Here is a 24314-nt window from a genome sequence, read left to right as displayed (position 1 = left end):
AAACAAAGACCTACAAAATTGTACAAAATTACTCGTAAATTTTTGTTTCTCGAAAATTACACAACTGCATTTTCTAAAATAAGGTTCAATTAATTCTTGTTTCTAAAATAAAAAAAAAAGTTTAATTAATTCTTCTTTCTAAAATAAAAATAATCGCAAAAATTATTTTTATTCTATAAAAAATATAACTAAGAGTTTTTAATTCTTGTTCTACTTTTACTTGATGTTAAAAACAACTTTTTAGTTCAAAGTTATTGTCAACGAATTTTGACGAAAATTTTGTTTAAAAAGGGAAATCGGAAATAAAAAAAATAAATGCCGATAATAACAGTATTAATAATTTCGATTTTATTAATATTCATTATTTGAAATTTCAGCAAAAATATTTTTCATACAAAAAAAAGAAATTATTTGTTTAATTTTATTTTAAACCAGTTTTTGTTTTCAAATTACGGAAAAAATAAACAAAAAAATTATCAAAAATTAATTACTTTTCTAAATTAAAAAAAAAAATTATTACTACGTCTGGTTTAAAAGAAAACTATGTAAATAATCAGAAGTATTAACAAAATTGTGAATTTGCTATTATATTTAAATTACATTGTTTTAAATAGTTCCTCAGCTTTTTTTTAAACAGTTTAACTGTATATCAAAACAAAAATGTTACAAAATTGCATCAAATGGAATTTTTTTTTTCAACACGCGACTTGAAAAGAATCTAAAATATTCTTTTACTCTGGGAATTTTTCTTTTATTTTTAATTCAAGAAAACACGCTTTTTTTTAGAAAAATCAAAATTATTTTTTTTTGGACTCTACGAAATTTTCTAAATTCAAAACTTTTGCTGTTTCGAACGCGACTTGTAAAGAATTTAAATTATTTTTTTTACTCTAGGAATTTTTTTTTTTTTAATTCAAAAAACACGATTTTTTTTAGAAAAATCTAAATTATTTTTTTTTCTACTCTACGAAATTTTCTAAATTCAAAACTTGTGGTTTCGAAAAGAATTTTTTTTTTAATTCAAAAAAACACGCTTTTTTAGCAAAATCTATTTTTTTATACTCTAGGAAATTTTTTATATTCAAAATTTGCGGTTTCGAACGCGACTTGTAAAGAATCTAATTTATTTTTTTATTCTAGGAATTTTTTGTTTTTGTAATTCAAAAAACACGCTTTTTTAGCAAAATCTATTTTTTTATACTCTAGGAAATTTTTTAAATTCAAAACTTGTTTAGAAACGCGACTTGAAAAGAATCTAAATTATTTTTTTTCTACTCTAGGAATTTTTCCTTTTTTTTAATTCAAAAAACACGCTTTTTTTTAGAAAAATCTAAATTATTTTTTTGTATTCTACGAAATTTTCTAAATTCAAAACTTGTGGTTTCGAAAAGAAGGTGTAATTATTTTTCCAGAAATGTAAATTATTTTTTAATTCAAAAAACACGCATTTTTTTTAGCAAAATCCATTTTTTTATACTCTAGGAAATTTTTTTAATTTCAAAACACGCCGTTTCGAAAAAGAACAATTTTTCTAGAAATTGATTCAGTCGATGAATTTTTTTTTAGAATTATTTTTTCGATTAGAATTTTTTTTCCGCGTATTTTCAAAAAAAAAAAAAACAAACTAATTTTGAATGTGAAGATAATGGACTTGGAATGAAAGATAACACTTTTGGTTTTATGTACGGAAGGTAAAAAATTACAGGTCATGTATTTTTGTTGTTACTTCATTTACTATTCATTTTTTTTAATCTGAAGTCAAAAACAATTTTTATTAATTGTCTTAATTGTTTTTGACTGGAGAAAATTAAAAATGAATTTTTTGAGACTTCGCGAAAGAGACGCTTGAGATAGAGAAGGACACAAATATATTTATATTCGTTTTGGGGAATAAATTATTATAATAATTATACGATTAAACTAATAATAATTATTATAATAAATTATAAGAATTTAGATTTTGATTCGAAATCGAAGGAAAGGAAATTATTATAATATTAATTTAGATTTTGATTCGAAATCAGAGGACGGGAAATTATAATAATAATTATTATAATAAATTATAAATTTAGATTTTGATTCGAAATCGAAGGAAAGGTGCAGTGTTGAAGTATTGCACGAATTTGCTCGTCACTTTGCAGACTGCAAAGCTAAAATAAAAACCACTTAATGGTTTCTCTCTCTCTCTTTTTCTCCCTACTACAAATTCATTCTTTTAAAGAATATAAAACATTTAAGGGTTAATTTACCATTTTTGTTTGTTTTGTTATTTACATTATTAGAGCAACGAGGTTCGAGACCTCCTCAGAATAAATTATTATCCCTTTCGCCACTGAGTAAAAGCATGGAAACTCTCGTTGCACGATATAATTTGTTCTCTCTTGTCATTATTTAGTAATTCTTCTTTGAATAATAATTAATTTACCGAATGCTAGTGAATAAGTTCAGTACCGATTTGTTTTCCTTTTGACTACGTGCCTTGCTGAAGACATTCCAGAAGCGGAGTGTCTCGTCGCCGGCGCCGGTGACGATGGCCTCGCCGTCCGGCGACATGGCCAGATACAAGACTCGATAGGAATGTCCAGTGAGTTTTGCCACCTGGGTGAGTGAGGGGTACTTCCAGACGAGGATTTGATTTTGCGAGTAGCCGTGAGTGCTGACTAGTTCGGAGCTGTGCTTGCTCCAGGCGAGATTGCAGACTTGGGAGCCGGTGTCGATGCTCTGCATCGGCTGGCCGGTGAGGGTGTTCCAGAAGCGGATGTGACGGTCGGCGGTTCCGCCTCCGGAGGCGAGGAGGCCGTGGTGATGGGGCGACCAGGCGATGGCCTTGACAGCGGCCGTGTGCTCCGTGTAGGTTTGCACTGGCGACAGCGAATGCAGGTTCCAGACGTAGAGGCGGTTGTCGTTGCCACCTGAGGCGAGATATTGGTTGTCCGGCGACCATTTCAGGCCACAAACCTCCTGCCTGTGGGCGCCCAGGCGACGCTCGCCCACCACCGAAGGCGTCCGCACGTCTCGCTGGAGGATCAATCGATCCCGACTTCCTGAGGATAGGACTTCGCCGTTCCAGGCCAAGGCGCCCACTCGCGCATTGTGACCTTCAAGTTTACTCACTTCCTTATTTACTGCCACATCCCACACCTGCGAAAAAAATTCAAATGTAATTCTCATCAAAAACTTTATTCATTCTTTCTCTGTTTTTCAATTTCTATTTCTATACAGGAGAACGTCTACATATAGTTTCAACATTTCCGGGGGCCTTGATATTATAGACTTTTGTCCAGTGACGGGTATATTTTGCACATGACTAAAAATTATCAGTGTTGCCACAAAAATTTAATTTTGTTTTTCCCCGACTTTTCTCTGAATTCTAGATAAAATTTTCTTTTTTTTTCCTGACCCCAAAAAAAATTCTTATTCACTCTAAAAATTATTAGATACTCAAAAATGTTCTACTGCATTTATTTACGAATTTCTTTAATTGTAAAATTATTCATCAATATTATATTATCACAATATTGTTATACTGTAACTTATTCAACATTATTTTAATCAATTCAATTATTATTTTCTATAATTTTTAACTAAAATTCTTCTTTAAATAAAAATAATTATTTTTAATAATTTTCGAAAAAATTCTTTGAAAATTTTCAAATCCATTTGTGTACAAATCAATTTTACAAAATTTCGATTATTCGGAAATTCTTCAATTAAATATATTTTAGAAAATAAAAACTTCAAATAACTACAAAAAAAATTTAATAAAACTGTTCCAAAACAATTAATTCTACAGAATTGTCAGCTAAAAGTATGGAAAATTCAAATTTTTAAACATTTTAACTTGAAACCTTTTCAAAATTCAATAATTCTCTAAAATTTTAACTGAAATTCATATTTAAATCAATTTTTGTTAGAAAATTCTACGATAATTCAATTATTTAAATACAAAAATAAATTATTTAATGAATATGTTTCTGAAGATTAAATTCTAATAAACAATTTCATCAACATATTATTTTTAAATATAATTGAATTCTTTCGACGAATTTTAATAAAATTTTTCAGAAAAATTACATTTTTCGAGGAATTTGATTAAAAATATATTAAAAATAATTGAAATTCTAGGATGAGATTTGTTATTTATGAAAATAATTGAATTACTATAAAATTAATTTTATTACTTAATTATGAAAATAATAGAATTATTGCGAAGAAATTTATAAAAATTTTGTAAATATAATTAAATTCCTGTAAAATTTTTATTATTATTATGAAAATAATTAATTGATTGTTTACGGAGAATTTTATCAAAATTTTTTTTAATTCATTAAATTCTTTTTAAAAAATTTATTAAAAATAGTAGATATTAAAAATCATTGAATTGAGCCAAATATTTAAAAATAATTGAAATTTTGCCATGAATTTTATTAAAATTTTTGAAAATAATTGAATTTCAGAAAAGAATAAAATTTTATTATTTATAAAGATCTTTAAAATTTTGACGAGCAATTATTTTAAAAATATTTGAGTTAAATTATTCATTAAATAATTTTATGATAGTTCTTTTGGTAAATTTTTATTAAAATAGTATGTAAATATTGAAAATAATTGAATTTCGAAATATCTTTGAAATTAATTAAATTTCTAAGAAGAATTTTATTTAAATTATTTGAAAATAATTACTAAATTCTAATAAACAAATGATATCAAAATTTTTTTTCAATAATAGAATTCTTTTGAACAATATTGTCTTTAAGAATAAAATTGCATATTTTGAGAAATGCTTTTAAAATTGTTTTAAAAATAATTGAAATCCTACGATGAGTTTTTTTTACTACTTATGAAAATAATATTGAATCCTATTTGCAACGAATTTTATTAAAAATTTTTAAAAAATAATTTAATTCTTGTGAAGAACTTTATTAAATTTTTTTTTAAATAATTGAATCTTTACTGAAAATTTTATTATTTATGAAAATAATTGAATGTTTGTATAAAATTTTATTAAAATTTTTCTTATATAATTAAATTCTTATGGGATTTTTTTTTTAAATAGTAAATATTAAAAATCATTTGTAACTTCTCAAAAATTCAATTTTTCTAGTGTTTTCTACTAAAATTGTTCTGTAAATCCATTATTTTTAATAATTAATTTAATACATTTTAAGAAATTTAACTAATTTCAGAAGAATTTGAATTATTAAAATTTTTCAAAAATCTAAGTTCCTTAAAAATTTCGTAAAAGTTTTTAAAAACATTGGGCCAGAAACTTGAAAATTTAAAATACTCTGTCTGGAAGGTAGGTATTTAAAATTTTTACGAAATGGTATGTTTTACTATCACAGAAGAAACCGGAACTAATTTTTGTTGCTTATCGTTTTGAGATCTGTATCAAATGAGTCAACCGTAAACTTCAGGTTATTCAAAGTGAGGCTTCTGTCTATTATATTTCAAGTTATATGTTAGATTTCAATAAAATGACAGATATTACATTTATTTTGTATTGATAGTAACTCTATAGGTATAGTATAGGAACATTTGGGGTAAATGTAAATAGAATAATATCTTTTTTTTACACCAAAAACAAAAATAAATTAATTTAACATTTAGTAGATACTTCACTTTTTAATCTGCAAATTAATACATATTTTGTACCAAAAATCAATCTTTGAAAAAAGTTTGCAAAAAAGTTCGTTCAGAATTTTCGGAACATATACGAATTTTGTCAATCATATAAGTAAGTCACTTATTTACTATAATAATCTTGAAAACTATTGATATCGATTTTTAGTTTGAAATTCAAGAAATATGGTATTTAAACCCAGATGTCATTAATATTATTTTTAGAAAATTAAAACTGTGAAAAAATGGGGGACTAATTTTCCTGGGGATAGATCCTGGATTATGATCCCCAGCAGAGTTAGTCCCCCCACGTTTTTATAGTTTTAATTTTCCAAATATAAATTCTGTATAAAAGATAGGGTAAATGCACTAGTAGTCGGACACTTAAGGATACAATCTTAAATTATGCTTTTTTTCTTGAAATAGCAAATATCTACTGTGTTTATAAGCACATTATTAATTAAAGGAGTTCTTCAGGATTAAAAATCATATAAATTTGTTACAAATAGTTGAGTATTTAATAAAATATAAACATTTTAATAAAAAATTACGAATGCTTTAGTAGTCGGACACTTTTTCCCCTTGTTTCTATAGTCGGACATCTGTCAGATATTTTGAATTTATAAAGTAAAAAAGATAATTTTTTAATTGCTATCTGCTGGAAAATGGAATTAAAGCATATTAGAAGTTATTAATATAATATTTAAACCCTATAAGTTTTAATATTTATGATTAATTGTCAACAAAACTTTGTGCCACTCATCGCGCTACTCGAAAATGGTTGTATCTATAGTCGGACACCATGATTTTTAAAACATTAAATAAAATATTTCTTGTTTAATTATTTTCGAAAATAACACTATTTTAATAAAATATAAACTTCACACATTCGTCTAGTATACTTTTTAAAGCAATTATCACAATGCATTATTATTTATTTGTCAAAAAACACGAAAGTGTCCGACTACTAGTACTGTCCGACTATACCCGCACTTACCCTATATGTATACTTATTGGATTGAAAATCTGTTGAGAATGTACTGAAAATAATAATTAAGTTCTTTTTATCAAAAATTATTTACATCTTGTTCTTAAAAAACATTTTTTCACTTTTTTTTTTTTTTTTTTTTTTTTTTTTTTTTTAATATAATTAATAAATTTTAAATTCGATTTAGTGAAAGTATACAAAAATTAAATTTTCAACATTCGAAACAAATAAAAGTTGCAGTTTGAATAAAAAAATTACAATTTTATATCAATAAGAGACGATTTAAGTAACAGGACCTAATATTTAACAAATATTTCTTATTGATAATAAATTGTAATTTTTATTCAAATGCAACTTTTAATTGTTTACATTGTTGGAAATTAAATTCTTTATCCTTCTACTACTACTACTCTTGTTTAAAGTTTTAAATTCAAAAAATAAAAAAAACTTATAAGAAAACCAATACCTATGTCTTATTAAATATAAAGACTGTTAATTAAGAAGGTAGTCATTTACTTTTTAAACACGTTCGGTTAAATAATTTCTTAAGAAAAATAAAAGTACTTATTCTTTGTTGCTTCTATTATAAAATTAACTTTTTATTGTCATTACTAAAAAATTATTTTCAATATTTCGATTCAATTATTTTCTAGAAATTTTATAACTAAAATTGTTCTTTAATTTAATTACTTTTAATATTTTTTGAGAAAGTTCCTTAAAACTTAAATTATTTTTTAAAAAAATTCACCTAAAACTAAAATACTTCTAAAATCTATATTAGTTTACAAGACAATTTCATAAAATTTCAAATAATTTGAAAATTCTTCAATCAAAAAATATAATATATTTAAAAATATAACTATGTAATTTAAAAAAAATGTGAATACAAATGTTTCAAAAAACTGCCTTATTCAGAAATAAAAAATAGAAATTTCGAATCACTTTTGTTCTAATTAGTTAAATTATTTACTAATTCAAATATAGAGAATAAATTTTGTGGTAATAATATTGCAAAAAAAATTTATAAATAAAAATTAATTAATATAAAATTAATTAATTAATATAAATTAATATAAATTAATTTATTTTCAATTTCACAAATAGATTTTATTAGAATTTTTTTTAAATAATTGAATTTCCAAGAAGAAATTTATTACTTTTAAAAATAATTGATTTCTTATGATAAATATTGTTATTTATGGAAATAATTGAATTTTGCAAACAATTTTATTAAAATAATTGAATTTTCAGAAATAATTTTGATTATTTATAAAAATAATTGAATAGTTGCAAAAATTTTTAATAAAATGTTTAAAAATAATTGAATTTCTGTGAAAAATTTTATTATTTTTAAAAATATAATTGAATTCTTCATAAGAATTTTCTAAAAATTGTTTTAAATAATTATTTTTTTCAAAATAAAATAAATATTATGAAAATTTTATTTAAAATAATTGAATTTGCCGATTAATTAATTTAAAACCTAGTATTAAAAATAATTGAAATTTTTCTATGAGTTTTATTATTTATTAAAATAATTGAATTCTTGCTTAGAATTTTAACAAAAAATTTTTTAAAAAAATTGAATATATAGTTGATTTTAAAAAAATTGAATTTCCATGAAAAAATGTTATTATTAGTGAAAGTAATTAAATTATTGTGAAGAATTGTATACCTACAAATTTTGTTAAATAATTGATTTTTTCGAAATTTTTTGGAATATGCTATTCTAAAGTAATTGAATTCCTGTGGATAATATATTATTTCTGAAAATAATAAATTGAATTTCAGAAGAATTTTATCAATTTTTTTTAAATAATTGAATTCAGTTTTAAAGAATTTGATTATTATTTTTGAGAATAGTTTTTTAATTTCTAGTATTAGCGAATTTAAAGTAGTGGAAATTCTAAAAAAAACAGAAATAGTAGCTTTTAGTGGCTGAAATTTAAAAAAGTACCCAAATAGTAGCATAACGTTAACAAAAGTAGTAGTACGCCATGCGGAGAATCACCTATAATATATAAATATAAACTCCCGCAAGAAATGCAGCCGGGAATGTAAACTTGTAAACTTGCTGTGGTAGGCATTCGAGAGATTCGTCTATATATTGCTGACGTTAGGAAATATGTTGTATATGGGGGGATTAGAAAAACAGGAGCCACGAGCACGAGGGGTTTTATACATGTGAAAGTTAAGGCTTTTCACGCAGAGGGGGAGCGAGCGCGTTAATGTTACACTTATCTAAGGACAATGAAAAAGTAAAAAATGCCCTTTCCATTTAAATTTATCTACGATGACTACTACTCCCACGAGACTATCTCCTTTCTAAACGATCATTTACAATTTAGGCAAAAACACACATTTTTTAAAAATCATTTCCATTGTATATTTTGACAATTTTTACAATTCAAATATATTTCTCGAGCTTTTAAATTTAAATACAACTCTCCTTCTTTTTATTCCATATACCCACACAAAAAAAACTATGGAATAAATTTAAAAAATTTCAAAATGCTAATTTAAAAATACCCGAAAAAAGAAATAAAACTTTTAAAAAGTTATTATACGAACAATACGTATTCGTAAGTTTGAAAAATTTGAAAATTTGCCTGAGTGCTATCTACGATTTAGATATAATATGTGTACGACGTTTAAAACGTAAAAAGGATTTTAAATTTAAATGGCATACAAGTCAAGACACGAAAACGAGAATGAATCATTTATGTAAATTGCTTTGATAACAGAATATAATGCTGTTTCGTTGACTTCAAAATGCGTTTTAAAGCTTTTAGTTACATTTTATTACTGTGGCTAATGTATATTTCTTAATGTATAATTATACTTTACACTTATTCTAAATATGTTAGTTCGCTTCTTCGATTTGTAATGAACTTACAAAATTTTGACAAAATTAAAGGTCATGAAAAAAAAATGTTATATCTTAATTATTAATCGTTAAGAAGCACTTTATTTTTTTTCGAGACTTTTTGAGTTGTTTATGAATAACAAAAACATTATCGAAAAAATTGACTTGTACTACTTTTGAAAGTGATTTTTCATTTTGTCGAATTTTAAATCAAATTGTTTGTGAATTGACTTTTAAAAACTATGTTAATTACATTTAGGTTACGTTTTACCGTAAAATGCTAAATTATAATTTACTTTTAATGACTATAAGAATCCAAGAGGCCATTTAAACGAAACCGAACCAACTTTTAATTTTTCAATGACGTTTTAATAGATTATTAAAAAAAAATGAAATTTTTATTTCTTAATTTATATCTTTTAAAAATATGGTTAGATATTTTTTGGATTTTGGAGGTAAAAAGGGATTTTCTACCTTCAGGTTTACTGGTAACTTCACTAATCTATGAATCGATCAATAAATATTTTCAAAAGCCTAAACAAATTGTGTCATTAAAAAAGAGTAGCAAGAATGTTAACATTGACCATATTTGATTGGATTCAAGTTCAAGAAGTAAATTTTTAAATCGAATTCGTTTTTAAAATACATTTCATAGAATTTCATGACTTTTCCAGACTAAAAAATATTCCGTGACAATTGCTACTTTTTTAGGAGCGCAGCAGTTCTGTTTACAAAGATTTTTTTTTAACAAACCTGGATATAGCCGGAATGTGAGCCGACAGCGACGAGGTTTCCCCTCTCGTTCCATGCGACAGATGTGACCGTATTTCCATCACTAGACAAATCGCACAATCTCGTCACCTGACTGGTGCAGGCGGACCAAAGATAAACGCAACTTCCAAGTCCCACGCTTAGAACATTCTGCGACGACCAGTCGACGAGATTCAAATAAAAATCGTCCTGCAATTCCGGAGCGTCGAGAACTTTAAAGGGAATTCTGGAGATTTTCCTCGTCGCCTTGCGCGGCGAACGAAGCAACTTTTGACTCTTGGCACTGAGCGGTGACAGGGAATAAGGCAAACTCTGGTTGAGGAGTGTCCGATCTTTCGTTGGTGTCATATACCTAAAGAGATTCTTACTACTCAACGGCGACAATATCCTTCGCTCGTCACATTGACCCTTAACATCCTCGATACTTGCACCGAGTAATTCATTTTTCAGGAGGCACGAATAGGCGATTCCGTCGCGACTCCCTTCACCATTCTCGCGGGTCTTCTTCGTCACCAAACCACTTCGACTATTTTCCGAGATCATTGAAAACGATACTTGCCAATTATTTCCAGCTCGCGTTGGAATAAAACGATCGTAACTATTGTTTCCGATTTTCGTCGGCGAGTAATATGCGGGCGATGAAAGACCCGTCGGCGATGGTGAGTCCGTGTGATCATCGTTGCTAGGCTTTAAAAGTCTCTTTTCGTACTCGTGGTGATACATTTTTTTTGTTTATTGTTCCGTTTATTTCCCACTCACACACACACACACACTGCGAAAGAGCACTTATTCACTAATCCAACTTATTTGACATTGTTCGCAAAGTTTACCGTTTAACGCATTATTTCGTTTTTAAAGAATTTATCACTTTTGTTTGGGGGAAAAAAAATAATATTGCTTCGCGTTTGTCGATGTCGCCAGCACCAAAGCATTCGACGTCGACGAACACGGTTTAATGATTTTTTAGATGGGAAATGTACTGGTCAGTAAATAGTCCGTTGTGCGCATGCGCGACGCGACTGCCCTCTACATTTCAAATTTTATTCGACAATATTTTGTATTTTTCTTCAAATATTTCAAAAACTACTTTAATTTTATCATTACATTAGAAATAATAAATACTTTTTCGATAAAATACTTTCTATTGAGGGTTAATTACAGGACAAGATTAATCACAAGAGACGTCAACCAATCGGAGGGCTTCATTTTTTCCCGCCAATTTTTTGAATATTCAAACACAAGAGAAAAAATGCACTCTCGATAAATTATATTAATTAAATTAGTTATTTAGTTGCATTTATCTCTAAAAGTTCATTATGTGGTAAAAATTTTATTATTTTAAGAAAATGTTGAAAAAAATCCTTATTAATAAAATCAGACTTTTGTCTGTACATTGCATAGAATTCAAAATTTCTATTATATTCCTTCTTTTTACACTCTAAGGAATGCGAAAATACTATTAAGAAAATTATGTGTGTATGTGTATATGTGTGTATGTGTGTATGTGTGTATGTATGTCCGCAAATTTTCGACCGCGTATCACGGAAAAACGGTTCGATCGTTTGAAGTGAAACTTGGCAGTCTTTTAGGCATTAGCCTAACTTAAAATCCTAGCGATAGTAGATTAAAAAATATTAATATGGACGAAAGTTATGCCATTTTTTCAAAAATTCGAAAATTCGAAATTTTTAGTTTTTTCATATACTTTAGTGAATTGTACTTAAACTTGGTACAGGGTTAATTTTAGTGTTTCTTATGAAGATTTAATCGTCAGAATAATAAAATTTTGAATAACAAATAAAAAGTGTTAGATTTAAATATTGAAAAATTAAAAAGTTTAAAAATTGAAATTTTTTTGTAATTAATTTTTATACGGTTGTATTTCTTAGGTCAACAATAAAAATTTGTTGTTGAAATCATAAGTTTACTTTCTTAAAAGAATTCTATTAGGTCAGAATATTAACAATATCCATATAATTAATATGAGACTTTTGTCAGTATGTTGCACAGAATTCAAAATTGCTATTATATTTTATTAATTAATGATCAAAAAATGAAAAACTCAAATTTCATTCTGATGACTAAATTGTAATAAAAAATACTAAAATTAACCCTGTATAAAATTTAAGTAAAATTAATGACAATAATTATTTCAAAAGATAAATTTTGAATTTTAAAAATTTTGAAAATATATAGCACTAGCTGTCATGTCGTACCCGTCTTCGACGGGTTTTAGTTTCTACCAATACATTTAACAATGTTTCTACCAATCTGGAAAATCAAAAATACCCGGGATAAATTAATTAATAATTAATAATTAATAATTAGTTAATTAATAATAATTAATAATTAGTTAATAATTAATTAATTAATAATTAGTTACCATTAGCTATTTCGGTAGTATAATTATACTATTTGAATAGTCTCCACCCTTTAGCAAAAAATCAAAAATTATCAAAAATTCGAGAAACCGAATTTCTTAAAATTTAACATTTTTTTCTTCTCTTTTATATCATTAAACTTCATTATTTTTGTGCTCTTCAAAAATAATTTACTTATTTAAAAGTCTTCAATGTTTCGTAAAAAATCTAAAATTATGGAAAATTAGCAAAAATTCATAAAACCGAATTTATTAAAATTCAACATTTTTTCTTCTCTTTTATGGCTTTTGGCTTCATTATTTTTGGGCTCTTCAAAAATACTTTACCTAATTTGTTATCTCCACCCTTTGGTAAAAAATCTAAAATTATGGAAAATTATCAAAAATTCAAAAAACCGAATTTCTTAAAATTAAACATTTTTCCTTCTTTTTATGGCATTTAGCTTTATTATTTTTGTGCTCTTAAAAAATACTTTACTTATTCAATAGTCTCCACCCTTCGGTAAAAAATCTAAAATTATGGAAAATTAGCAAAAATTCAAAAAACCGAATTTCTTAAAATTCAACATTTTTCCTTCTTTTTTATGGCATTTAGCTAATTATTTTTGTTTAATGTAGCAAATTTTTTACTTTACATACTGATCTTTAAATAAAAAACTTTAATAACTTTTCCTGAAAAGCTTGCTTAAAGATTAAAAATCACTATTTTCTTAGAAAAAAGTTGATCTAAAAAAACGAAAAAAAATTTCAAAATATATCTTTTTTAAAAATTTTATCGTAGAAATGGGTTGTATTTATCTGAAAAAGTTAGCTAAGGATAGTTTTTTCATTCATTTTACAAAAGATAAAAAATTTGCATTTTTTTGTTTTTTTGAATTTTTTGGAAAAATGTCATAACTTTTGTTCAAGTTAATATTTTTTAATCGGATAAGGCTATGATTGTAAGTTACTTTAATACCTAATAGACTGCCAAATTTCACTTTAATTGGTTGAACCGTTTTCAATTGATGCGCGAACAAAGTTTTGCATACAGACAGAGACAGACAGACAGAAATTTTTTTTACATTTTTAGAATTCTAATGTCTCAAAACGAAAAAATATATAAAAATTTTCAAGTTTGGAGCAATGTACAGATAGTAATCTGATTTTATTAATATAGATAATGTTCGTTCACATTAATAACTTTTAGTTTACTATAGCTACACTAAAAAAAGTTATATGATTCAAGTAATTATAATTATTTGAAAAATAATATCTTATTTAAAAAGTTTTTATTTCCATCTAATAAGAATTTATTTCGTTTAAATAATTTTATTTAGTTGAATCAAATAAATCTTAATTGGATTAATTAAATAAATACTTGACTCTAATAAATAAATTTATTTAACACAAATTATTTCTAAATTTTATATTTTTTCATGGATTGCTTCTAAACTTTCTATAGTTGAGTATTACATGTTATTTAGTCACATTTTAGCATAATTTTTCAAAAATACTTTCTTATAACGAAGATGTAAGTATAAAAATGTTTTGAATATCAAAAAATTGAAAAAATTATAATTGATACCAATTGCTATAAAGCTTAATTCAGTAGTATTTGTGGGCTCTCTGATTTAACTTTTAGAAATATCACTTGATCAATGTAAAGACAAAAGTTAAACACGGTGTTTATTTTGGTTTAAAACAATTTCCGGCTTTGTCCAAATTTTTCCTGGTTTATTCGACGGGTTTTTTTTTAATAATACATTTAACAGGGTGTCTACCAACCAGAAAAGACGTAATATATCAGGGAATTTAATGTAACAGAGAAAAACTGGATCTACTTGCTATACAATTAGTTCGAATTAGACTGTACTATAACTCAAAAAACTGGAGGAAATTTTAGATTGATTTTAATACATTATATTGATTGAAGTACTACAAATTGAGAAATATTGTTTTCTGCATTTCAATTAGTTAAAAATAACTAATTTGATAATAAAAAGTCGGTCACTGTTTCAAATGGTATTATTTTCCTAATGAAATAGACAATAGTAACTAACTATTATTTTTTCCCTGTCAAATCAAATTCCCGGCTATTTTCCGGTTTTCTAGGTAGGTAGATACACTGTTAAGTGTATTATCAGAAACTACAACCCGTCGAAGACGGGTACGACAGCTAGTTTATAATAAAATTGAAATTATTGAAAATTTGCATTTGATTAAAAATCATCATTTTTTGAAAAAATAAGAAACATTTGATTAATTTTAGGTTATGTTTTACCTAAAATATCCCTAAAAATGTTTCTTATTGACAAAAAATTGTAATTTTTGTTCAAATGCAACTTTAAATTGTTTAAAATGTTAAAAATTAAATTCTTTATGCTTTTAGCAAAACGAATTTAAAAATTAATATCTTTTTCTTTCAAAATTCGAAAACTGATGAAACAATTTGTCATGAACAAACTTTTGATTTGAATGTCCGTCATCAGATTTAATAAGTTAAATTATTGTTAATTACACTTTTTTTTATTTTTGTTTGTAAATAATTTTTTTTATTAATTTTCTAATGATTCTTTTAAATAATTAATCAATACAAAAAATTTACCTTATTTAAAAAAATAAAAATAATAAATAAGTTAACTAATTATTATTTAATTAATAAATAATTAATATATTAATTATATAAATAATTAAATTAACTAATTTAATAACTTTACATTATTTTTTGGCGAACATTATTGAACCATAAATTGTTTAAAGAAATTGGCTTAAAACATTTCGTCAAATACAAAAATTCATTTGAATGTAAATTTCCGAAAAAAAGAAAATAAAGAAATAAAAATAATTGAAAAAAAGCATAAAAAGAATTATAACAAAAGCAATTTTTTGTTAAAATAACAATTTAAATAAAATAAACAATTGTTATTGCCCAAATAAATAAAAGAAAATTCGGATGAACTGAAAAATAAATAAAAATACAGAATAATTAAAATTTTAGATTCATTAAAAAATAAATTGATTAAATGTTAGATTAATTTAAAAATTTCTAATTGATTTTAAAAAAGTAATTACAAAATTTAATTAAGATAATTGAAAATTTAATTCGCTTCAAATTTTTAATATTTTAGAATTACTTCAAAATGTTGTAAAATTAAAGTCTGAATCTAAGTTTGGATCAGGAACTAATTTAACCAATAAAATTATAATAATTGGAGTTAATAAAAATTTCAATGTGAATTAAAATAAAATAATTATAATTAAATTATCAGATTTACTCAAATTGTAATTTTATTGATTAAATCAGTTTCAAAATTGGATCCATAAAGTTTTTCCAGACTTTAATTTTTTCCAAATTTTCAAGTATTTCTAAATTTAATTCTTAAAAATTTTAATCTAAACTTGTCTAAATTTTATCGAAATCTAAATTTAGATTTATTGGAATTTAGATTGTCAAAAGTTTAGATAAGTTTAAATAAAATTCAGAAAAAATTCTAATTGACAATTAAAAATTTTGACAATTTAAAATTAAAATTTATCAAAATATAGATGAATTAAAAGTTTAATTATTAATGAAAGCTTGAATTGGAGAGTTTAGATCTCAAAGGATATTTTTAAATTGATATCATTTCTACAAAAATAAAGAATTTTAATTTTTATACAGTGAATTTTAAAGCAGTTTTTGTCTTCTTTTTAATGCCAAAATTCTTTCTTTAAAAACAAATTTTCTTAATTTCACTCTTTATAAAAATAAACCATATTTTTTAATTTTTTTGTACATTTTCTTATCTCAACACTTTTGATTATTATTTTTTCTTTTTTTTCAGAGTTTTGGAAAATTCTCAAGGATCATAAAAACAGCTCGTCATTCAAGGTTTCGAAAGACAATTTATTCAGTTTTAAACAGTCTCATTTGGTCTTGATCCCTGAATTGGGCGATGAGCTTTCGACAAGTAATCGGCGAATTCCTGATAAGGCGGCTTCGACAGTGCAACGTCCTTCCAGAGATCCGGCGTCAGATAGGCGTAGGTCTTGGCAATTGCAGCGTAAGTGGCTTTCGCGAAATTACCAAGAGTGCAAGTTGAACCCCTCGCGGAGGTGTAGCAATCCTCAATACCAGCCATCTGCAATAGTTTCTTGGGAACTGGAGCCGACACAATTCCCGTTCCTCTGGGTGCTGGAATCAAACGCACCTGGACGGATCCACATTTTCCAGTGACTTTGCATGGCACAGTGTGGGGTTTGCCAATTTTGTTTCCCCAATAGCCGAGACGCACTGGAACGACGGACAATTTCGCGAGAATTATAGCACCGCGAATTGCTGTTGCGACTTCCTTCGAGCATTTCACACCCAGGCCGATGTGACCGTTGCTGTCTCCAATAGCGACGAAGGCCTGAAATTAATTAATTAAATTAATAAATTCAAGAATATATTGTCTTTCAATTTTATTTCCTTTATTTTATTTATTTATTTTATTTCCTTAATGAAACGTAACTATACTAAAGAAGGACTAGAGAAATTTTAACCCACCAAAAATTAAGGCGGGGACTCTTCAATAATTAAGTTGTTAAGGTGCAACAATTTTTTTTTTTTTGTTTTATTGAGTTATCTAAATTAACTCTTTTATTATTAAATTTTACGCGGTATTTCATTTATTGTTATTATGCAAAATAAAAATTTTAAAAATCCAATTATATAACAATTTACTAATTAATTACATAATTAATTATTATTTTCAAAAGCTTTAATAAAATTCTTCGCAAGAATTCAATTATTTTCAATACAATTTCAATAAAATTTCTCCAATGAGTTCAATTATTTTTAAAAATTTGACCTTTGGTAAAAATTCTAAAATTATCAAAATTTATCAAAAATTCGAAAAATCGATTTTTTTAAAATTCAACATCTATTCCTCTCTTTTATGAGATTTAGCTTCATTTTTTTTGGGCTTTTGGAAAATACTTTACTTATTTAATAGTCTCCACCTTTTGGTAAAAAATATAAAAGTATCAAAAATTCGAAAAAATTCAAAAAACGAATTTCTTAAAATTCAACATTTTTTCCTCTCTTTTATGGGAATTAGCTGTAAATTTTTGTGCTTTTTGAAAATACTTTACTTATTAAATTGTCTCGACTCTTTGGTAAAAAATCTAAAATTATCAAAAATTATCAAAAATTCAAAAATCCAAATTTCTTAAAATTCAACATTTTTTCCTCTCTTTTATAGGATTTAGCTTCATTATTTTTGTGCTTTTGGAAAATACTTTACTTATTAAATTGTCTCGACTCTTTGGTAAAAAATCTAAAATTATCAAAAATTCAAAAAACCGAATTTCTTAAAATTCAACATTTTTTCCTCTCTTTTATGGTATTTAGCTTCATTTTTTTTGGGCTCTTGGAAAATACTTTACTTATTTAATAGTCTCGACTCTTTGGTAAAAAATCTAAAATTATCGAAAATTATCAAAAATTCAAAAACCGAATTTCTTAAAATTCAACATTTTTTCTTCTCTTTTATGCCATTTAGCTTTTTTATTTTTTGAATTTCTATTTAAGAGAAAAAATGGAAAACAGGAAAAATTATATAAGAAAAACTGGAAGATTATATAACTATTTTTCAAAATTTGATGAAATTAATGTTAAATAAAGTTCTATTAACGGTTGAGTATTTTTACTTTAAATTAGAAATTATAATTTATTGTCTTAATTCCATATTTTCTTTTGATTTGCTTAAATATTGTTCTATTCAATATTTGCAATTTTGCCTTATTATTCAATGGTAAAAATTATTCTCATAGTTTTCCTTAAACAAATAAAGAAATTTGAATTTTAAGTTTGAGTATTTTAGAGCTCGAAATGATTTGAGTTTTAAAAAATCGTTTTAGTCGAAAAATTAAGAGACGATTTTTATTTTAATAAAATTAATTATGTTTTTCAATTTTTAATAAGAATCCTTAAATTTTTAAGAAAATTTAAATTATTATATTATTTTAGAAGTATACAAACATTCAAGATTTGAATTGAGTAGAAGAAATTTTTAAAAAACTATAAAATTACTTTTTTAAAAAGTTTTTTCAAATTTAATTTATACAATTTATTCAAAATTCGAATACATTCAACAAACATTTCAACTGAAAACTTTACCGTATTCCTAAATTTAATTAAGAAATACGGTAAAGTTTTAAGTTCAAATGTTTGTTTCCCAAATGTTTGTATGGCATAATTTTTTATGCTTTACAAAGTCGCAAAATTAATTAAAGTTAAATATAAAGACAAAAAAAATACTTTTTAAAAATGTTTAAAGAGCAAGAAATCGTTAAAATAATTCTATTTCAATAATTAAACAGATTCATTGAAATTACCTTGAAGCGGGTACGTTGACCAGCTCGAGTTTGCTTCTGAACGGGCATAATTTTTAAGACTTCGTCCTTAAGAGATGGGCCAAGGAAGAAATCAATGATTTCGAATTCTTTGATGGGCAAAGAGAAATGATAGATTTCCTCGAGACTTCGGATTTTTCCATCGCGCACAAGGCGACCTAATTTTGTAACTGGAATCCATTCCTTGGCGTCTTCCTTGCCACGACCGCGACCACGGCCACGACCTCTGCCTCGACCTCCTCTACGATCACCACGAGATCCGAATCCACCACGAAAGCCACCGCGTGCGGCTGGAGCAGCGTCCGCCATTCTGTAATAATCGGCAAATTAGTATTTGGGTCAATCCACTCAATTTCTCTCAAATCCTACTGTGGCAGTATTCTTTCAATTTTTCAAATAATTCTAAATAATTTTTTAATTTTAAATCAAATTTTAAACTTTCATCGAATTTTAATATCAGAAATAGGGCATTCTCCTTTTTTTTTTTTACAAAATTGACCCTTATTTCTTATTTTTAACTCTCTTATTTAGTCCCCACATTAATAATTTCTTTTCATTTTTATTTGAAAGTTGGATTTTTTCCTAATGAATCTTTAGAAATATAAAATTTGGAAATATGAAATTAATTTAGTTTCTCAAAAGATTAATTTTCTTTTATTACTTCTAAATTAAATAATATAAAACTTGAATAATTTTTGTTGAATAAATATTTAAATACTCATTCAATTTTCCTGACAATTTACTGACATTAAAATTATTTTTCCTGGCAAAATTCTTTTCTTTACAGAAAAATATGAAAGTTTACGAAAACAATTTTCAACTAAACTTCATATCTAAATCAATTATTAAAAATCATTTTTAGGATGTTTTTCTAGAATTTAATTATTTTAAAAATAAATAAATAAAAAAAACTCAATTTTTTATAATAATTGTAACTGTCCATGTTTTTTTCTTAAGTTATTAAAATATTATAATATTTTCAAAAGATAATAAAAATAATATTTTATTATAAAAATAATAAAGAAATTCTTACAATTAATTTTTTAAAAATATTTTTCAATAATTTTTGAATGATAATAGTTTTTTAAATTGAAAAATTTCCAAACAATTGAAATTTAGTAAAATTCTTTAAAAATAATTGAATTTTTCAAAAATATAAATAAAAATAATGATTTTAATATGTAAGTCTAAAAAAGTAAATTTTTATTGCCTTCGTTCGAAGATAATTGAATCTTAAAAAATTATGATAAAACAATTCTCAGAATATTACTTTTTAGAAATATTTTAATGCAACTTTTCGAAAATAATTGAATTTCTTAAAATAATTTTTGTATATCTATTTTAAAAAAAACTAATTAATTTTTTGATGAATTTTGATTAAAAAATTTTGATAATGGTTTTTTTCTCAAAAATTTTAAAAATAATTCTAAAATATTATTTTATTGAATTTAAATAAATTAGAAACTAATTTTCATTAACTTTCATTTTTAAGTTTTCATTCAAAGATTTTTCATTAAAATTTTTTATGATTCAATTATTTTGAAAGTTTGTAATTAAAATTCTTCAAAAGTTGATTTTCAAAAATTGTAACAAACTAAAAAAAATTAATTATTTACAATTGAATTATTCAAAATATTACGTGAAATTTATGTTTAAATCAATTTTTATTAGAAAGTTCTAAGAGAATTCAATTATTTGCAATTCAAAAATAAATAATTGATAGAATAATAATTCATTATTTTTTAAAATTTAATTCTTATAAAGAATATTATCAAAATTTTTAAAAATAACAATATTTCCACAGGACAGTAAAGTAAGGAAATTTTAACCAACGTATTAAAAAAATATTAAATTATTGAAAGTCTTAAATATTCTATGAATTTTTTTTCTCAAATTAAAAAAAAAACCACATTACAGTTGCAATTTTTAGAAGTAAGTAAGAATTCTGATATAAAATTGTAATTACAAATATGTAATTGAAATTCTACGAAGAATTTTATTAAATTTTATTTTTTAATACATAATTGAATTTCTTTGAATAATTGCATTTTTACTTAGAATTTTATTAAAATTTATGAAAATAGTATTGAATTTTTATTAAAATTTTTTTAAATAATTAAATTCTTTCGATGAATTTTATTCGTTTATTATTTTTAAAAATAATTCAATTTTTAGAAACAAATTTTAGAAAAATTTTCTTGAAAATTGTATATTTTTAAATAATTAAATTCATGTGAAAATTTTATTATGTCTGAAAATCAGAATTTTATTAAAATTTCTTGAGTTTATTCACTTCTCTTTTTTGAAAACTATTCCTTATTTTCCAATTTTTGCAAAAACCACTTCTTTTTTCAATTTTTTTGAAAATTATTTTGCTTATATTGTTCTCCTACTTTTTTTTCAAAATATTATTTTAGAAAAAATTTTAGATTTTTAATAAAAATGATAAAAAAAAGACCAAGTTTTTGTAAAAATTGAAAATTATTGCTTTTGAGAAAAGAAGGATTGAAAAATTGTTATTGTCATTGAAAAGTACATAAAAAATGCTCTAAAATCTGTTGAAACACACAAAACGAAAATTACCTATTCAAGAAAAAAATTACAATTAACTCTAAATAAATGAAATTTTGCAATAATTCACTAAATACTGTATTATTAACAATTGAGAAAAATTAGTAAAATATTTACAAAATCTAAGCAACATAACCTAAAATTGCACGTGGCCTACTGACAATATCTATTTAACAGTTTTCGATTGCAAAGAAACCTTTAATTTATCTCTACTAGAACAATTGATAAATTAAATTTTTAACATTCTCACATCTTATTGGGAAAATATTGACAGAAATGTTTAAAAAAAGGAAAAAATTACTCACATTAATCTTTCTTGTGACACAAAAAGTACAGAAGAGAAGATAACTAAAAGCACTTCCGGTATGTAGTTTGCGGATGTGACGTCAAAGCGCGAAAATTTAAAATAAGAAATGCAAATTATCCTCTAATTTTCAATTTGATGATTTTCTTGAGAAAAATGTAATCTAATAATATTTTATTTATATTCTAAATTATGTTTAGTTTTAAAATAATTTTTTCTAAACAACTTTAATTTAATTTTTATTATTTTTTTGGACAAATAAATTTGGATTTATTTTTTATTGGTTGTATTAAGTTGGTAAGGCAGAGAATAGATGTCACGTCGTGAAAGTTCCTCACTGGCATTTATTGGCACGTGAATTTTAATAAAAAAATAAAATATGTTTTCATATATTATACTGATTACAATTTGTAATTTAAATTTTTCATTTCACTTTTTTAATATGCATTTTTTATTTAATTTAGAAATTCCTGTAAACAAAATATTTTAACAATTCAGAAATAATTTCGAATATTTATTTTTTGATAATAAACAATTCATTTTTAAAATTAAATTGAGGTACTTATTTATAAATAATAAAAACAAATTGTTTATTTATGTAAAAGTGTAATTATATATTTATAACAATTATTATACTTACCAATTATTTTATTTAATTTTTATTTATTTATCTGCTCATTTCTTCTTTTTCTATATAAAGAATATATTTTTATATAATTAATAATAATATTAAAATAATAATATAATTATATTTTTACAAATTATTTGTTACTAGCAAGCGAGCTAGCAAGTAAAAAATAAATAAAAGTTTTAAGCAACCTAAAGATTATAACCAAACAATAATAATAAAACAGAAGAGAAATAAATCGTATAGAAAAATTAATTCATTTGTTATCTTAATTGTCAAACTAAAATTTTCTTCTTTATATTTTTATTATTTGTCAAAAAATGAAAATTTCTGATTTTCGAGATGAAAATGGACAGGATGATAATGTTGATTTTGATGTTATAATTGTTGGTGCTGGATTAACAGGTCTAACTGCCGCTTATAATCTTCTTAAAAAAGAAGTTGGGTTAGATGTTCTTATTCTCGAAGCAACTGGTAAGTGTCAATTATTACAAAAGAAAATTGTATATAATTATATAGTTTTAGAAAAAAAATAAATTTTTATATCAATTATTGGATTTTAAAACATTTTTTTACATAGAGAAAATTGGTGGAAGGATATTTATAACTGAAGAAAGCAAAAGTTTTCATGCACATCCATTACAAAAAAATCTCATGGAAATGTTAGATGAATTAAATATTAGTACCGTTTCCCAAAGACAAATTCCTACTGCTAACGAGAGAATATTTTTAACAAAATCAGGTCCACGTCAAAAATTACCAGTTTACATTTTAGCTCAAGTTTACAATTTTCTTGCAACGGTAAGTTAAATAAAAAATTGTATAACTAACCTTCAAACGCATGATTTTCCACCCAAAATCTAGTTACAAGATTTTAGTTTTTAGAAATTCAAAATGGCGGATCCAATATGGCGGATGACTTTTAAAAAGTTGTTGGATTTTTATTAAACTAGGCATCTAGGGATTTTTTAAAAGAATTATTTTCTACAATTTGTGAATTTTGCTTTTCAATTTAAAATAACATGTTTTAATTTGATATTTCTGTTTAGTATATAAAATGTTAAATGTGCTTGCAGATTCAAAGTATTAGTTTGGACTTTCAACAAAATATGAACGTAGATGAAGCTAATATTTTGTCACAAATAAATTTGGATCAATTAACAGATAGTTTTCTTTCTTGGGGAACGGCAAAGTCAATTACTCAAAGTTTGCTAATAACTTCGTGCGGTAAGTATAAGTAAATATACTTTTATATATAATTTCTTCTATATACACTATACCGTTGGAAATTATCGGTATGGCTCCACGCTCATGGCCCAAAAACATACTATCTTTAAACTACGATTTTTCTATAAAAATAAACGTCAGAAAATTAAAAAATATGAGATTCAAAAGCTTATAATATTCCACGTTAAATATAATATACCAATGGAAATTTCAAGAAATTACACAAAGGTTTTAGCAATTGAGTTTGAAAAAAATGAAACTTTTTAAAATTCTGTCATATTTTTTAGAAATTGCAGACAAAGTTTAAAACCTATACAGGTATCTTTTTTCGCTTGGAGCATTTAAAAAAAAAGTTGTTTGTACATGAATGAATTCAAATAAATTATAATACAATGAAATATTGCATATAGGTATAAGCAGACTTAAGCAAGTATCAACTTTTTGGTATCTACTTTTGGTAAATGGAGCAGGAGGTTTTCTGCAGAGGTTGAAAATTGCTCTAGGAGATAAAAAAAGATTCTTTATTGAGGTATTTATTTATAAAGTGATTTATTAATTTTTTGTTTCTTAGTATCATATATGAAAATATTTTAATTA

At 24.3% G+C, this 24314-nt stretch overlaps 3 protein-coding genes across 3 annotated transcripts; 1 reads left to right on the top strand and 2 right to left on the bottom strand.

Annotated features, from left to right (window-relative positions):
- Positions 1–1889: 1889 nt before the first annotated feature.
- On the bottom strand, positions 1890–11207 carry LOC122498139 (fizzy-related protein homolog). The gene is made up of 2 exons (XM_043605740.1): positions 10230–11207; positions 1890–3141 (listed from the first exon to the last, which is right to left on the bottom strand). The coding sequence occupies exons 1-2, from the start codon at positions 10968–10970 to the stop codon at positions 2422–2424; spliced, it is 1461 nt and encodes a 486-aa protein (XP_043461675.1). The 5' UTR covers positions 10971–11207; the 3' UTR covers positions 1890–2421.
- Positions 11208–16474: 5267 nt separating this feature from the next.
- LOC122498124 (40S ribosomal protein S2) lies at positions 16475–22014 on the bottom strand. The gene is made up of 3 exons (XM_043605708.1): positions 21864–22014; positions 18970–19297; positions 16475–17000 (listed from the first exon to the last, which is right to left on the bottom strand). The coding sequence occupies exons 2-3, from the start codon at positions 19294–19296 to the stop codon at positions 16506–16508; spliced, it is 822 nt and encodes a 273-aa protein (XP_043461643.1). The 5' UTR covers position 19297; positions 21864–22014; the 3' UTR covers positions 16475–16505.
- A 796-nt stretch (positions 22015–22810) lies between these two features.
- LOC122498110 lies at positions 22811–23802 on the top strand. The gene is made up of 3 exons (XM_043605692.1): positions 22811–22964; positions 23071–23291; positions 23567–23802. The coding sequence occupies exons 1-3, from the start codon at positions 22811–22813 to the stop codon at positions 23729–23731; spliced, it is 540 nt and encodes a 179-aa protein (XP_043461627.1). The 3' UTR covers positions 23732–23802.
- The last annotated feature ends 512 nt before the right edge of the window (positions 23803–24314 follow it).

The sequence above is a fragment of the Leptopilina heterotoma genome, unplaced genomic scaffold, assembly GCF_015476425.1.
Source record: "Leptopilina heterotoma isolate Lh14 unplaced genomic scaffold, ASM1547642v1 Lhet_142, whole genome shotgun sequence".
Lineage (NCBI taxonomy): Eukaryota > Metazoa > Arthropoda > Insecta > Hymenoptera > Figitidae > Leptopilina > Leptopilina heterotoma.
This window is presented reverse-complemented; position numbering and strand designations above follow the sequence as displayed.

Coding starts and splice junctions, on each gene's coding strand:
- LOC122498139 (XM_043605740.1), bottom strand. CDS start 10,970: ATGTATCACCACGAGTACGAAAAGAGACTTTTAAAGCCTAGCAACGAT. Junction 3,142..10,229: donor CACATTCCGGCTATATCCAG/GTTTGTTAAAAA, acceptor TTTTTTTCGCAG/GTGTGGGATGTGGCAGTAAA.
- LOC122498124 (XM_043605708.1), bottom strand. CDS start 19,296: ATGGCGGACGCTGCTCCAGCCGCACGCGGTGGCTTTCGTGGTGGATTC. Junction 17,001..18,969: donor GTCAACGTACCCGCTTCAAG/GTAATTTCAATG, acceptor AATTAATTTCAG/GCCTTCGTCGCTATTGGAGA.
- LOC122498110 (XM_043605692.1), top strand. CDS start 22,811: ATGAAAATTTCTGATTTTCGAGATGAAAATGGACAGGATGATAATGTT. Junction 22,965..23,070: donor TCTTATTCTCGAAGCAACTG/GTAAGTGTCAAT, acceptor TTTTTTACATAG/AGAAAATTGGTGGAAGGATA. Junction 23,292..23,566: donor TTTACAATTTTCTTGCAACG/GTAAGTTAAATA, acceptor ATGTGCTTGCAG/ATTCAAAGTATTAGTTTGGA.